Consider the following 15,392-nt stretch of genomic DNA (forward strand, 5'->3'; position numbering starts at 1 on the left):
ATGCTCAAAGAAGGAAGGGTTCATCTGATTTTCCCAGGATTTCACCCCTCGCTTTGAAAACTGATCTCTAACCTTGCTAAGATTAAGACTGTACTTTCTCTTGTTATACTCCCGGTAGCTGGAGTCCCTGAACTAAATCTAAAGCTGGATTAGAGCTTTAAAAGCAAAAACAACAAAAAACCCACTCTGGGCTACAAGTTCTAGCAGTAGGCATAACCTCCATTCACTCTCCACGATGGTGCCCATCACCCTGCTACTGTTTCGTGAATCCCAGTAACAAAACATACCTTTGCCATCACCCATGGTGGTGATGTGACCCAAAGGATCATTTTTCCTGTTTTTGTTTGACTTTCTTGTTTTTACCTAAATCTGAATATAACTAATATCAGTTCTGAAATTATTCTGCTGTAGCAGAAGCAACAGTTATTGTTTGTTGTAAACTTTAGTAGGTGAGATGATATGACTTATGTCATACATAGTAAAAAAATACATTTGGGACAGGCAGTGGTGGCCCATGCCTTTAATCCCAGCACTCTGGAGGCAGAGTCAGGCAGATCTCTGTGAGTTCAAGGCCAGCCTGGTCTACAGATTCAGAGAGAGTTCTAAGACAGCCAGGTCTAGGTAGAGAAGCCCTGTCTGAAAACAACAAAAACAAAACAAGAACAAGGAAACAAATAAATTTGAGATGAAAAAGGTAGGTTCTGGGAATCACTGCCACCAACCACTGGTAAAATATTGCTTTCTGGCCCTAACCTTCCTCAGTTTTATGTCTAATATCAGATTGTGATAGTGTTGGTTTCTGTTGCCAATATTGCTAGTTCTCTCAATTACCATACATCTAATTTTAAATATATGTGAGAAAAGCAGACACAACAAGGACAGTGTTCCAGGAAGTGACTTAATTAAAGAAATGTGCAGTTCATCTTCATTATACATTAGGTAAATCATAACGATCAATTTTTCTAAGGATTACCAACAAACTGTTGTCCAAAGCACTGCTGGGCGGCATTGCCATGGCGAACATCCTGCCTGCGGAACCGCCTGGAAGAAAGAAAATTTAAGAAATTCTGAGACATCAGTTTCCTGGACTTTAAAATACAGCCAATTACAAGAAGAAGTCTGTTGTTGGAAAAAGTTATCTGTTATATAAAAGCATAAAATCCAAGCATTACACTTTTCTTATTTCCAGGGAGTGTTTCCCAATGGTTAAAAGATCTATAAAACACTATTCTTTAAATGCTTACAAAAGTTCGAATTCCAGATCCTCAAATAGTAATTTAATAAATTTCTCTTTACAGTTTGCTAAACATTTAGTTCAACAAGAAACTTAAGTCTGTAAAGGGATGACAAGCGGTGTGCACAGTTAAGAACAACAGGAAAATTTGTTTGAGTAGAAAACATAATAAAACCCTTATACATTATGAAATGCAACGAGGAAATGATATGTGAATCCAAATACTTTAACTTATGGAGTCTGGAGTTTTCATTGCTACAGTTCTTAAGTCCCTTCACTGTCTTGAAAAATGACAGTGGAATGTCAGTCAGGCGTGAGAGTTTTTCCTCACACAGGAAAAGCAAGAGTAGAAGATGTTGTCAATCAAATCTTGGGGTTATGCACTATATAGAGAAGAATGCTTACTATGCTTTGTGTTAAGTGGACTGACAATTAGAAAACCTTACCAAAAGATGCAGAATTTGACCAAATTAATGTTAGAACTTCCACGTGAATCCTTGCTCTGAGCCAGACTGAACAAAACTCATCAGAAAGGCAAAGGTGGGAGGGTTTAGGCTTTGTTTTGGCCTACTGTGCACAGCTAGTTGTGATGGATAGAGGTCAGGGAGTCACCTCAACTGCCAGAGAGGATTCTACCACATGATGAGCATGGATTCAGTCTCAGCCCCTAAGTCTGCTGGACAATGGTGATTGATGGAGCAGGGATCAAAAAGATTGAGGGAGGAAACAGTTTGCATGTTATTGGGATTATTATACTAGCCATGTGAGGGTAATAAAAGCAGCACCCTAGATCATTCTAGATAAGCAACTTGAGTGGTATATAAATAATTAAAAATTTTGTTCAAAATAACTGGAAACATGCATTTATGAATAGGCTACATCTTCCAACAAGCTTTTGGTTCCTGTTATAGTACCCGGATACCATTGTCCTTCATGCCCGCATTAAATAATACTTGGGTAATGATCAGGACAAGAACACTTGGTCAAAGGAGCCTTGTACTCTAGAAGGATGAAGATCTTTCTATATTTCTTACTTCTTAGAAACCTGTAAAGGGGACACTAGGAAGAGACAAAAGAAGAGCCAGGAGGGGAGAAGGAGGCTCCTGGATTATAGGGGTTTTGGAAGGTCATTTTAAAGAAGTGGCCAGACTGTGAATAAGAGACTTTCCCCTATTGACTCATTTTCACTCAGCAAGTGGAAAAAAAGTTTATGTAAGTGTTTTCTCCTGGTTTTTACAGGTCTGAGGAAGAAATGATCCTTATAAAAGCAAGCTATTTTGTCTCCACGTGCTGAACCTTACCCCAAAGCTTCTCCTTTGGGACTAGTAATGACCGAAAAGAATCTGACACAGTGAAAGCTCTCTAAGACCCTGAACTGAGTTGATTCATTTACAAGCATGGCTTCAGACTCTGGCATCTTATCCCTCACTGCTTGCTATTTTGTACATTTATCTAACTTTTTCTAAGTTGCTCTTTTACCCTATTGTTAAAAAATATTATGACAATGAAGACATATTAGCATGACAAATGAAGACATATTAGCTCAGGAAATTGCTTACTTAAAACAATTTGTTGCTGTGTTGCTCATAAAGAGCTTATGAGTCATGTATAAAATCATGCAACTCATAAGCATTTGTTGCAAAATTTGCAAACATGTTTTAATAATTGTCAATGAAAATATGACAATAAGCCTTATCACATTTGTAGAATGTACTTTGTGGGCAAGACTAGAGATAAAGGGGTGTGGAAAAACATTTGATAGTCTTTGTCTATAGATGCACACCCTGATTTCAAAAGTTTAAAGAGAGGATAAATCTTTGATGAGACAGGTGTCTTTTCCATTCATATATATATATATATATATAATATATATATATATATGACAACATCTTGTTATAGCTCTTAAGTCTCTACATTTGGTGTCAGCTAAATTAAATTTAAGGAAAAACTTAAAACCCACTCCATCTTTAGAACAATCCCTTCAGATGAGCTCCTGTTCTTTCATTCACTCCTGAGTCAATGAGTAGCTCAGCTCCTCCTGAACACTTGATGTCTTTGCACAATTAATCACCTTAACTAGAGCTTCCCTTGACTCTGTTGTAAAGCTCAGCTGTAGGGTATGCAGTAGAGCATTAGGTACCCTGCACTTGGTCAAGTATCTAAAATGCTCAGAGCTGAGCTGCCACTGACACTGTTTTCAGTTCCTCTCTCCACCTGATGCTTTGGTTTCCAGTAGACAAAGGTGTAGGTGAACAAACCTTCCTGAGCATTTAAATAACTGCACCTATATTCTTCAAGAATGGGTTTGGATACTGATATTTGTAGAAAAATGAGATGATTTGCTCACTTGTCCAGCGCAATTGGTAAATCATTTTGCCCACAATTCTCTGAAAGACTCATTTCGTCATTGGCTTGTTATAATCAGCCTATAAGTCTTTCTTAGAATGTTAATTTGCCAGAGTCAAATGAATAAGGTTTGAATTCATGAAGGCCTTTGTGTTTATGTGTTTGAGTGTGAGACAGAGAAACAGACAGTCATTTTTGGTGTGGTCCTAAAAGGATCAGTATACTGATTCAGATTCAATTTGGTTAAAAACATATTTTGGAAAAAATAACCCAAAATTAAATTGGAATAATTGGAATTCATATAAATATCTTTTCTGAAGAAATTTTAGATAGTTCTGTGTATTGCTTTATGTATTCCTTGAGAGAACTGTCCCCTTGCTTATTATATAAGATTTTTTTCTTACTTATTTCCTAAAATGTGTACAACCTCACATAGCTTGAGTGGGAAAAAAGCCTCCAAAGTACTTTGTGAGCCTAAACTCCTGTCTAAAGATAACTTGGGTTTACTTTCTGGTGCAAATGGCAATGATTTCATAAAGCTATAGACATTAGAGCTCAGAGGTCTCCTGATACCTTTCATTTGTGTTGAATTAAATTACACATTTCATTAATTACACAGGTCATGCATTTGCCTAGGACTTAAAATAATCACTCTCAAAATGGCACAAATGAAGACCAGCTGCTGGAGAGGACATGGGAAACTGCAGGATGTGTTCTAGGATTTATTTATTTATTTTCCTTTTAAGTTTCTGAATCCTCTAAGTGTGGTGACTTGCCATTTCCACATTTCAGTTTATCTGAACTTCGTTATGCCTTTTGGGGAAAAAAAAAAAAAAACTAAAGGAGTTGGAGATTCAATGCAAAGTGAGGTAAAAAGTAAAAGTCCAAAAGGTGGTGCTCAGCTCTCATCAGTGTACATGATAGCACATGAAAGGTGTTTGCAGGAAAATTTCAAGTTCTGCATGCTTATGTTTTGGCCAGAATATGACTAGAATAATTTGTTTAGATAAAAACAGCTTATTTACATTGGATAAGCATAATAAGGGGGACGGAAGACACCAAAAGTGATAGTTTTTCCTAACTTCCCACCAACTCCGATGGCTTACCTCTTTGCATGTGCACCTGTTGGGTAGTACCTGGAGCAGGATATGCCATCCCAGGCACAGTAAGGGTCTCTAGCCAGGCAGCAGTCGGCACAAGCACTGCCATACATGTCGCAATGATGGAATCTGACCTGTGCCACTGCAGAGGGTGATCCGATGTAGAGCTGTTGCTGCAAGAAGCAGGAGGATGTTAGCAGAGGTGAATGTGCAGAATTCATTAGGATGGCACCTGTGTTCATACAGTGCTAATATAAAATAGCGAACAACCGGCTTTCCATCTATCAATCACGTGCTAACATCCTTGAATGATTTGTTTAACTAAATAACAGAAAAGACTCAGTCAAGCAAGCAACTTACTCTCTTTGAAGAGATTTCCATAGAAATGATAGGAACCGGGTCCTGAAATGAATCAAAATGTTTTCTTTTTAGTGAATATAGGAATAGCTGCTTAACAAGAAGTAAGCATATTTATGAATGCCTCTGTGCTTACAGCCTAAATTGTTTGCTTTAGTGAACCAACATGTAAATTCAATTCAAATAAAACACACTTTAATTATTTTCTAACGGAGAAGAACAACTACACATACGAGGTACAACGGATGACTCATTTGCACTATTCCTTGTCTTTGGAGTAAACAGTAACGGCTTTGAATAGTACTTGTGATTCACAAACTCTTGTAACTTTGAAATCATACAGTAGGATTTTTACTAAAGTAGTTAAATCATTAGAAGTGAACTAACTACACTCTAGAATATTTATTACTCCTACTAAACTTAATGTTTTTTATTTATTTCAACTCAAGCTTGTATGGAACATATCTCTATTGGAATGGCTATATTGAATTACTGTACAATGTTTGTCCAAGATGAAAAACCTCGTTTTCCCAGGGTTATAGTAGAGGAAGGACAATACCGACAATACATAATACAGCATTGGGAGCCTTCAGGTTAGGTTATCAATGCTGTTGAATAGCTGAACCTCTTTAAATAAACACACACACACACCCACACACACACACACACACACTATACAAGACACATACACACATGTACACACACAGAGACACAGACACAGACACACACACACACACACACACACACACACACACACACACGTACATGCACATGTACCCACACAGACATACTCCTAAACACACACACACACACATAGATACATACACACACACACACACACACACACACACACACACACACACACACACACACCCTCCAAACTAACCCTCCAAATAGAGAAACATCAGGCAGGGGAGCACATTCAGGAAATAGCTACTTTTTGAGGAATTAATTTTTGAGAGAAAATAATTGGTCATTATGACAGCTTTTAAATTACTTTTCAGCTTTATATGTTGGGTGTGTATCCTTGTGGCTAGTGAATATGTGGAGGTGGAAGCCCTCTTTCAGGAATCTGGGCTTTCCTCCTGTGGTGTACATTCCTGGGATCAAACTCAGAACATTGTCTTGGCAGCGAGCTGCTTTCCTGGCCAAGCGATTTCTTCCACATTATCAGTTTTTCATCTTGTTTTTGTTGTATGTATATAGTATGTATGTATGTATGTATGTATGTATGTATGTATGTATGTATTATTTTGTGTGAGTTTTGTGTGTCTATCTGTGTATATGTGTTACCATTTTGGACAATGAGACACTTTGCACATGAGAGTGTTATTCATTTATTCATCCAGGTAGCAATGCTCCTAAAGAGTTAATGTAGAAAGATACACTGGTAGGTACTGATAATGAAAGCTATTGGCCCAAATGTTTAAATATTACATCATAGGGGCCCGCAGTGCAAAATAACAAGTGTATCTGCTGTAGTTGAGACAGAAAGGAGGTTTTCCCAGAGAGTGGTGTTAGGGAAATCCACTCTTACTAAGGATAGCAAAGACAAATGTCTCATTCTCCATTTACCATTCTTTCCACTGAAATCCATTGTATTCATATATATGGTCAGGCAACATCATTTGTCTACCTGACAGATTAGATTTGTAATCCTAATATTAATACCTGAAGTGTATGCCTTTCATTTTTACAAAAGCACAGGAAGAGAGCAACAAAGAAATAGGAATGTCCACATCCCTATCTAGGTCAGCATGGTGACTCTCCAAATCCTCCAGTCTCATGGTTTGAATAAGTGTATACTTCATGGACTATTTAGTACCATTTTGCTTCATTTCATTGATAAGCTTTATGATGGTATTTCAGTGCTTAACACATGTTCCAGCATGGTGCTTTCCAGCATGGTGCTGAGCTTACCATGTGTTCCAGCATGGTGCTGAGCTTAATGTGTGTTCCACAGCATCATGGTGCTGAGTTTAACATGTGTTCCAGCAGAGTGCTGAGCTTAACATGCATTTCAGCATGGTTCTGAGCTTAACATATGTCTCAGCATGGTGCTGAGCTTACCATGTGTTACAGCATGGTGCTGAGCTTACCATATGTTCCAACATTGTGTTGAGCTTACCATGTGTTCCAGCATGGTGCTGAGCTTACCATGTGTTCCAACATGGTGCTGAGCTTACCATGTGTTTCAGCATGGTACTGAGCTTACCATGTATCCCAGCATGGTGCTGAGCTTACCATGTGGTCCAGCATGGTGCTGATGTGCTATGGAGTGCTTCCAAAACTCAAAACACCTGCAGTGCACCTCAAGGTACAGAGCTATGTAAGACTTGAACTTCATTCAGGCACGAGTTACAATGATATTGGCAGTGAGCTCAGAAATGTGTCATCAATGATGGAGACTAAGAAGCTTTAAACAGAAACACACACAAAGCAAGACTGGGAATTGTTCAGATAAAAATATTGTGATCAGAAATTTGCAGGATACTCTAATGCAGAAACATGAGTCAAAACTGAGGAATAGGATTCAATGAAGTGTCTATTTCACTAATAAGACCTTACGGTACATATTTACTCATTATGTGATAGAAACATGTACATAAATACGTATTTTATAACTTTGTTTTATCTTATGTTTTGAATATGATTTTCTCTTTTTATTTTTCTTCTGCATTTCTTTGTGTAATTAATACATTATAGTTATAATAGTATAATCCTGCAACCACAATGTACACTATTTGAAATGTTTGTGCAAGATGTGAGTCTTCACCGGTTATTCTGGAATTCACGTATGAGAGAAGTGCTACTTCTTTGTGACCATGGTTGGATATTGACATTTGCTTCTATTACAAGCATATCGGCACTTTTGAACATGCTGATCATGAGAGAGAAGAACTAGATTTTAAATTATTCTTCAATTCTATATTCTCTTGATTCAAAACACACTTACTGAGGAAAAAAATGTCCTGAAACTAATATAACATTTTTTTCTCCTTATCTCTAGCTTTGGTTGTCTGTGGTATGTGAATCTGGGCTGTATCACTCATGAAATTACCTTGAATATCTGAAGTTCCTCTAGGATGACTTCCTCCATCCACTCCGTTTCTTGGTTGTAAATTGTGATTACTTTCAGCATAATTCCTCTATCTGTGAAAAAGCAAAATAGGTAATAATCAAAGTGGATTGAGGACACAGACTACAAATGTGGTTGAAAATATGATACACAAAACACCCAATCACTGCCAGCTAAAGATCACATGACTACATATACACTAGTAATATCAATTAGCAAAGATCTATTTTGCATGCCAAGCCAAAATTTTAACTGATATACAGATTCTTTTCCAAACACTTTGGTCAATACAAAAATGAAATCATGGATTCAGAATCAAACTGCCATATTTTAGAAGTTTCTTTTGTGATGCATCAGGAAAGAAGATAACTCTGCCTAAGCTTCATGCAGTGTCAGAGCAGTGATATAATTTTATTCACAAAAGGCACTAATTGTTTCTCTGTAATGGTGATGAACACAGTGTCTATCATATTCTAGGCAAAACCCCTACCAGTGGCTGCATCCCAAGCCCAATATATACATTTTTTCAAATATCTGGTTTGGGGTCAATATATGTTAACATAGGCCCTAAAAGATACTTTTTGGTTCCATGTTTCTTGGTATAATTTGTTATTTTAGACCAGTGGTTCTTGACCTGTGGGTCATTATCCTATTGGGGTCATCTATCAGATACTCTGTATATCAGATTTTACATTACAATTCATAATAGTAACAAAATTATAGATACAATGTGGCAACAAAACTACTTTTATAGTTGGGGGTCATCACAATATAAGAATCTGTATTACAGTGTCACAGTATTAGGGAGGCTGAGAACCACTGCTTTGAATTGTTTTCTCTCAATTTTTAATATAAGGGAGATTAACTACATCAATGAACCAAGAATTGATTCATCAATATTGAATTTTGGCGGGATGGGCTGGGGAGATTGCTCAGTGTGGAAACTGGTAGCCATTGTAGCCATGGAGATAAGGGCTCAGCCTCAGCACCCTTGTAACAACCTGAACACAGCAGCACACCTGGAGCCCTTGCACTGGGCATGCAAAGACAGAATGATACCAGGGGCTTGCGGGCCAGCCAAGTCTCCCCCATTAAGGGAAGACTAACAGTTGGTTAGGAACTACTCCGCTTCCATAACCACCTGCTGCTTTATAAAACTACATTTCTAGTTTATATTTCCATTTTATGGTTTATTATCCCAGATACTCTGAGTTTGTTCGATCTGCTTATAATTTGCATATGAAATTATTTTACACCCACACAAAACTTGATGAGTAAGAATAATAATTTATAAAACATATTAGACCTTTAGAAGTATAAATCTATGAACTTCTGTGAGATTTGAGCAGTTTATCAAAAATTAGAAAATCCTATATATGAGTTAATAAAACTAGATTATAATTAATCTAGTAACAATCCCCTTTATTTTCTATTAACAAAAAAGAATAAAAATTGTTCTGTTTTGGAAATTAAACACACAAGTCTACATGATGACATCAGAAAAAGCAAAAGTGTAAGGAGGTTTATCCTTCTGGAAGCAGTGATTTTGCAACAATGACCAAATGTTGCACTAGAGCTCATGCCTGGCAACTATTAGGAGAAAATCTATTATTTATTGGCTTTTCCAATATGCTTTTCACTGTGGCCCAATACGATAATATTGACGAGCTAAATATGATGTAGATGATATTTTCTGAATGTTCTAAAAGAGTTTTGATGAATCAAATAAGAAAACAGTTTTGGGAGGGCTACATATGTCTTCTGTTTTTTATGGCATTTAAAATAAAGTACCTTAACAATTTTAATCACATTTCAGTCTTGCTTTTGGAAATTCCTCTTTTTTTAATGGTCAGAAATCACCAAGTGTGAACTAGTGATCAGGTAATTTTAGGTATATCGAGCTCTGATTCTTATATAAGGTTGAACTGACAGAGCGCATTATTAGCCTTATTGACAGTCATAAAATAAGCCTGCATTGTAGGTATATTATGTTAACTTTGATGTTTTTTTGCTTAAAATTTCCAGTAAACAAAAAGCAGTAGAATGGAGAAGCGTGAACAGGTCTTATCAATACACCCTCCTCCTGGCAATGTCTTATTTGAAACTCCGTAGGGCAGCATGTATAAGAATTCTTCCTAAGATCATTGTGCAGCCAGGACTGTGCTGCACCTCGAGAGGGGGATTTTAAGCGGAGGTATCACACAGAATTTGTTCTTCATAAGGCTGGGTGCTCAACAGTTTGCAACATTCTTCCCATAAATAAGACTTAATGTTGTGGCAATAATTGAAGCTATAAATTCCTTTGGTCATTTTATCTTTAGTGATAAAGTGTGAAAATAGTGAACAACATGGTATGTGCTGGTTGGTAAAACTTATCTGAGGGTGAGGTGAAATATACCGATGCTTTCTTGTGTCTTTACCTGTCCCAATAAATAAAACATCATATTGGCCATCCTCAGCTTCCACTCGATCCACTGCTAGTTGCTTCAGGTTATATTTTCCATCTGTTTTTACTAGTATTGGCTTTTTATGAGCAGGCTTTATGGGCTGATACATTAGTGGATGAGTTCTTGCGAATCGAATGGCATCATCAGGGTAGTCTTTAGTGGTCCCATACTTCCCTCCATTCACCTTGCTGGCACACTAAAATGCAAGTTAGTTAGTTTAAGAGATTTGGGATAACAGGAGCATACCTAAACATGATAAAGGCAATATACTGTAAGCCAACAGCTAACATCAAACTAATGGAGAGAAAATCAACGTGATTCCTCTAAAATTAGGAACAAAACAAGGCTGTCTACTCTCTCCATACCTCTTCAATATTGTCCTTGAAGTCCTAGCTAGAGCAATAAGACAAAAAAGGAGACCAATGGGAAACAAATTGGAAAGGAAGAAATCAAACTTTCACTATTTGCAGATGATATGATAATTTACATAAGTGATCAAAAATTCTGCTGGGGAACTCCTACAGTTGATAAACACCTTTAGCAAAGTGGCAGGATATAAGATTAACTCAAAAAAATCAGTAGCCTTACTATACATGGACATAATGGTCTGAGAAAGAAATCAGAGAAACATTACCCTTCACAATAGCCACAAACAAGATAAATATCTTGGAGTAACTCTAACCAATCATGTGAAAGACCAATATGAAAAGAATTTTCAGTCTTTAAAGAAAGAAATCTAAGAAGATGCCAGAAAATGGAAAAATCTTCCATGCTCTTGGGTAAGTAGGATCAACATAGTAAAAATGTCAATCTTACCAAAAGCAATCTACAGATTCAATGTAATCCCCATCAAAATACCAGCACAATTCTTCTCACACCATGAAAGAACAATACTCAACTTTATATGGAAAAACAAAAAACCCAGGCTATCCAAAACAACCTTCCAGAGGTATCACCATCCCTGACTTCAAGCTCTACTGTAGAGCTATAGTAATGAAAACAGATTGGTATTGGTACAAAAATAGACAGGTAGACCAATGAAATCAAATTGAAAACACTGATGTTAATCCACAAAGCTATGAGGACTTGATTTTTGACAAAGAAGCTAAATTTATACACTGGAAAAAAGAAAGCATCTTCAACAAATGGTGCTGGCATAACTGGATGCTGACATGTAGAATAGATGCAGATAGATCCATATCAATTGCCATGTACAAAACTTAAGTCCAAATGGATCATAGACCTCAACATAAATCCAGCCATACTAAACCTCTTAGAAGAGAAAGTGGTCAGTACCCTTGAATAAATTGGTACAGAAGAGCACTTCATGAACATAACTCCAGTAGCATAGACACTGAGATCAACAATTAATAAATGGGACCTTCTGAAACTGAGAAGCTTCTGTAAGGCAAAGTACACAGTCAACAAGACAAAACAGCAGCCCCCAGAATGGGAAAAGATATTCACCAAGCCCACATCTGACAGAGGATGGATTTCCAAAATATACAAACTCAGGAAGTTAGTCTCCAGAACACCAAGTAATCCAATTAAAAAGTGGGGTACAGAACTAAATAGAGAATTCTCCATGGAGGAATTTAAAATGGCCAAAAGACACATAAGGAAGTGCTCAACATTCTTAGCCATCAGGAAGAAGCAACTCAAAATGGCTTTGAGATACCATCTTACATCTGCCAGAATGACTAAAATCAAAAACACCAATAACAGTTTATGCTGGAGAGGATGTGGAGAAAGAGGAATACTCCTTCATTGCTGGTGGGAGTACCTACTTGTGCAGCCATGTTGGATATCAGTATGGAGGTTTCTTAGGAAAATGGGAATCAGTCTACCTGAAGATCCAGCAATTCCACTCTTAGGCATATACCCAAAGGATGCCCATTCATACAAAAGGACCTCTGTTCAACCATATTCATAGCAGCATTGTTTGTAATAGCCAGAACCTGGAAGCAACGTAGATGCCCTTCAACCAAAGATAAGATGGAGAAAATGTGGTACATTTACACAATGGAGTATTAATCAGTGGGAAAAAATGAAATCCTGAAATTCTCAGGCAAATGAATGGAACTAGAAGAAATCATCTTAATGAGGTAACCCAATGACAGAAAGACAGGCATGGTATGTGCTCACTCATATATGGATATTAGACATTGAGCAAAGGATTGCAATCCATACCTCCAGAGAAGCTAGGAAACAAAGAGGACCCTAAGAGAGACATACATAGTCCTCAGAGGAGGGGAAAGGGACAAGATCTCCTGAGAAAATTGGGACATGGGGGGAGGGGGGAGGGAGCTAGGAGAAAGAGAAGGGGAGATGAGGTGGGGGGAGAATGTGAGGGATCAGGAAGACTGAGTCAGGGGAAGAATAGAAGAGAGCAAAAAAAGAGATACCTTAATAGAGGGAGCCATTATAGGTTTAAAGAGAAATCTGGCACTGGCGAAATGTCCAGAGATCCACAAGGATGACCCCAACTAAGAATCTAAACATTAGGGGAGAGGCTACTTTAAATGCCCTTCCCCTTTAATGAGATTAATGACTAACTTAAATGCCATCCTAGAGACTTCATCCAGTAGCTGATGGAAGTACTAGCAGACACCCACAGCTAAGCACTGAGCTGATCTCCTGGAATCCAGTTTTAGACAGAGGGTGGGATGAACAAAGGGTCAAGACTGTGCTGGAGAAGCCCACAGAAACAGCTGACCTGACCAATTGAGAGCACATGGACCCAGTCATAAAGCTGGGGAACCAGCATTAGACCAAACCAAGACCTCTGAATTTGGGTGCAAGTTAGGAGGCCTGGGCAGTCTATGGAACCTATGACAATAAAACCAGTATTAATCCCTAGTGTAGAAATGGACTTTGGGAGCCCATTCTTCATGGAGGGGCACACTATCATCCCAGATACACAGAGGAAGGCCTAGACCATCCCACAAATGATACAAAAGACTGGTGAATCTATGAATTCACCCATAGAAGGTGAATGGTGAGTCGATGGGGGGTAGGATGGGGAGTTGGTGAGGGGCATAGGAGGGTAGAAGGGAGAGGGAACTGGGATTGATATGTAAAATAACATTGTGTCTAAATTAAATTATAAAAAAGAAAAAAGGGAAAAAAACATGAAGAGCAACCATATGACCACTAACAAGAAGAATTAGAAAAGTGAAGTAAACTCAAGGAAACACCTGTGCATCCAGTAGTGCACAATAGCTTCACATCTTGTGTTGCTGAAATGGATTCAGTATTAAAAATTTCAAAAGAAAACTAATTTATTTTTAAAATGCAACATTGAAATTCACAGAAAAATATAGAAATAAAGGACAATTTAGGGACTGCAAATAAATGTAACAATATGAATCCTTGAAATATTTTCCATGGTTTTTAATTTTGTTTCCTATTTGAAAAACATTTCAAACTGAAGATCTGTTTTTGGCTGTTGACATAGTTTAGTGGTAGAGTGCTTGCCTAGCATGCATGAAACCTGGATTCAATCTGTTGCACCTCAAAGAACAAAGAAAAGAAAGGAAAGGAAGGAAAAATAATGATAAAGAAAAAAGAGAAAGGAAATAAGGAAGGATCTACCATTCATCAGAACAAAACATGTCAGTAATAAATCTCTAGTTTATGATGACAGCGTCGTAAGGAATATACGAGCACTGGTAAGGTGGAAGGTCCCATGTCTAAAGGAGACTGAGCTACAAAGTATGACTTTCCTTTAAGATACATAATTAAACTGAACATAATTATACAGAATAGATTTCTCATTATTGAAACCATTATAGTCAATGGTGATGTTTCTGCTTTCTTACTGCATAATTTTAGCATTACAGTATAGCTATTCAAATTGCATCATCGTCATCGCTAATTAAGGAGACAACAGACCCCCTTGTGTTGTAATCTGTATGAATATGGATTATTTCATATGTATCAGAAAGTAGCAAAATGCAAATCTAAATACTTTCTCTTACCAGTTGTGACTCTGAAGACACTGATGTTAAATTGCACAACTAGAGCACCCTGACACATACTGCCCGGAATACTCACGCTGATCTTTGCTTCCTAGCAACTGCTTCTCACTCTCTCATGAGTCCCCCCAGAATCTACATCAGTTGTAACACTATCTGGATTTTTTTCTAATCCAAAGTATAAAAATGCAGTAGTTAAGTTCTACAAAGGGGGCATTTACAATTGTTTGTGTTTTGAAATCACCCCATATGCCCCATATGCCTAAATTTGGCATGAATTGTGCACTTGGGTGCACTTGCACAACAAATTATTGGAAACATTTTTGACTACGTTGGAAGAAGTTCAACAACGAGTCACTTCCTCCGACCTCCTCTACAGCCATATGGTTTCAAGAAGCATTTTCGGCTAAGCCACAGGAGTGGATTTTCCCATTTAAATTGCAATTTTAAGCAATAGAGTGAAATAAAATATATTTTATGACTTACTGAAAGGAATAATTTTAAGCCAGTGAGAGTGATTATTGTGATAAGCTTTACACTTGCTAATGGAAGTGAGGTTTAATTTCATTTGGAAATTTGTATCTACAAAAAATGATTTCTCTGTGACTGTGTGGTAATCAGTGTGGGCTCACCTTCTCACCAGATGCTTGGCAAAGTGAAAATGTGGGCCTCCATGACAAATAAAATGTTTGTACCCTATGACTCACATAAAACACACAATGGTGCATTTGACCTTTTCCAACCTAGTTGTCTATGGGACCTGGGTTATAAACCTACATCATCAACTTCATTATTGTTAGCTGTAGACATGTCCCAATCAAAAGCATAGAAGTTAATTCAGCTAGTTAGAGT

At 37.5% G+C, this 15,392-nt stretch overlaps 1 protein-coding gene across 1 annotated transcript in view; it reads right to left on the reverse strand.

Annotated features, from left to right (window-relative positions):
* Nucleotides 1-15,392, reverse strand: part of Sema3e (semaphorin 3E) — a 248,153-nt gene that overhangs the window by 23,378 nt on the left and 209,383 nt on the right. Inside the window, exons 11-15 of the mRNA XM_027393496.2 lie at nucleotides 10,537-10,759; nucleotides 8,099-8,190; nucleotides 5,041-5,082; nucleotides 4,687-4,853; nucleotides 974-1,041 (exon numbers count right to left, since the gene is read on the reverse strand). Coding sequence (XP_027249297.1) covers nucleotides 974-1,041; nucleotides 4,687-4,853; nucleotides 5,041-5,082; nucleotides 8,099-8,190; nucleotides 10,537-10,759 — 592 coding nt within the window. The remainder of the gene's footprint in view (nucleotides 1-973; nucleotides 1,042-4,686; nucleotides 4,854-5,040; nucleotides 5,083-8,098; nucleotides 8,191-10,536; nucleotides 10,760-15,392) is intronic.

This window comes from Cricetulus griseus (assembly GCF_003668045.3).
Source record: "Cricetulus griseus strain 17A/GY chromosome 1 unlocalized genomic scaffold, alternate assembly CriGri-PICRH-1.0 chr1_0, whole genome shotgun sequence".
Taxonomy (NCBI): Eukaryota; Metazoa; Chordata; class Mammalia; order Rodentia; family Cricetidae; genus Cricetulus; species Cricetulus griseus.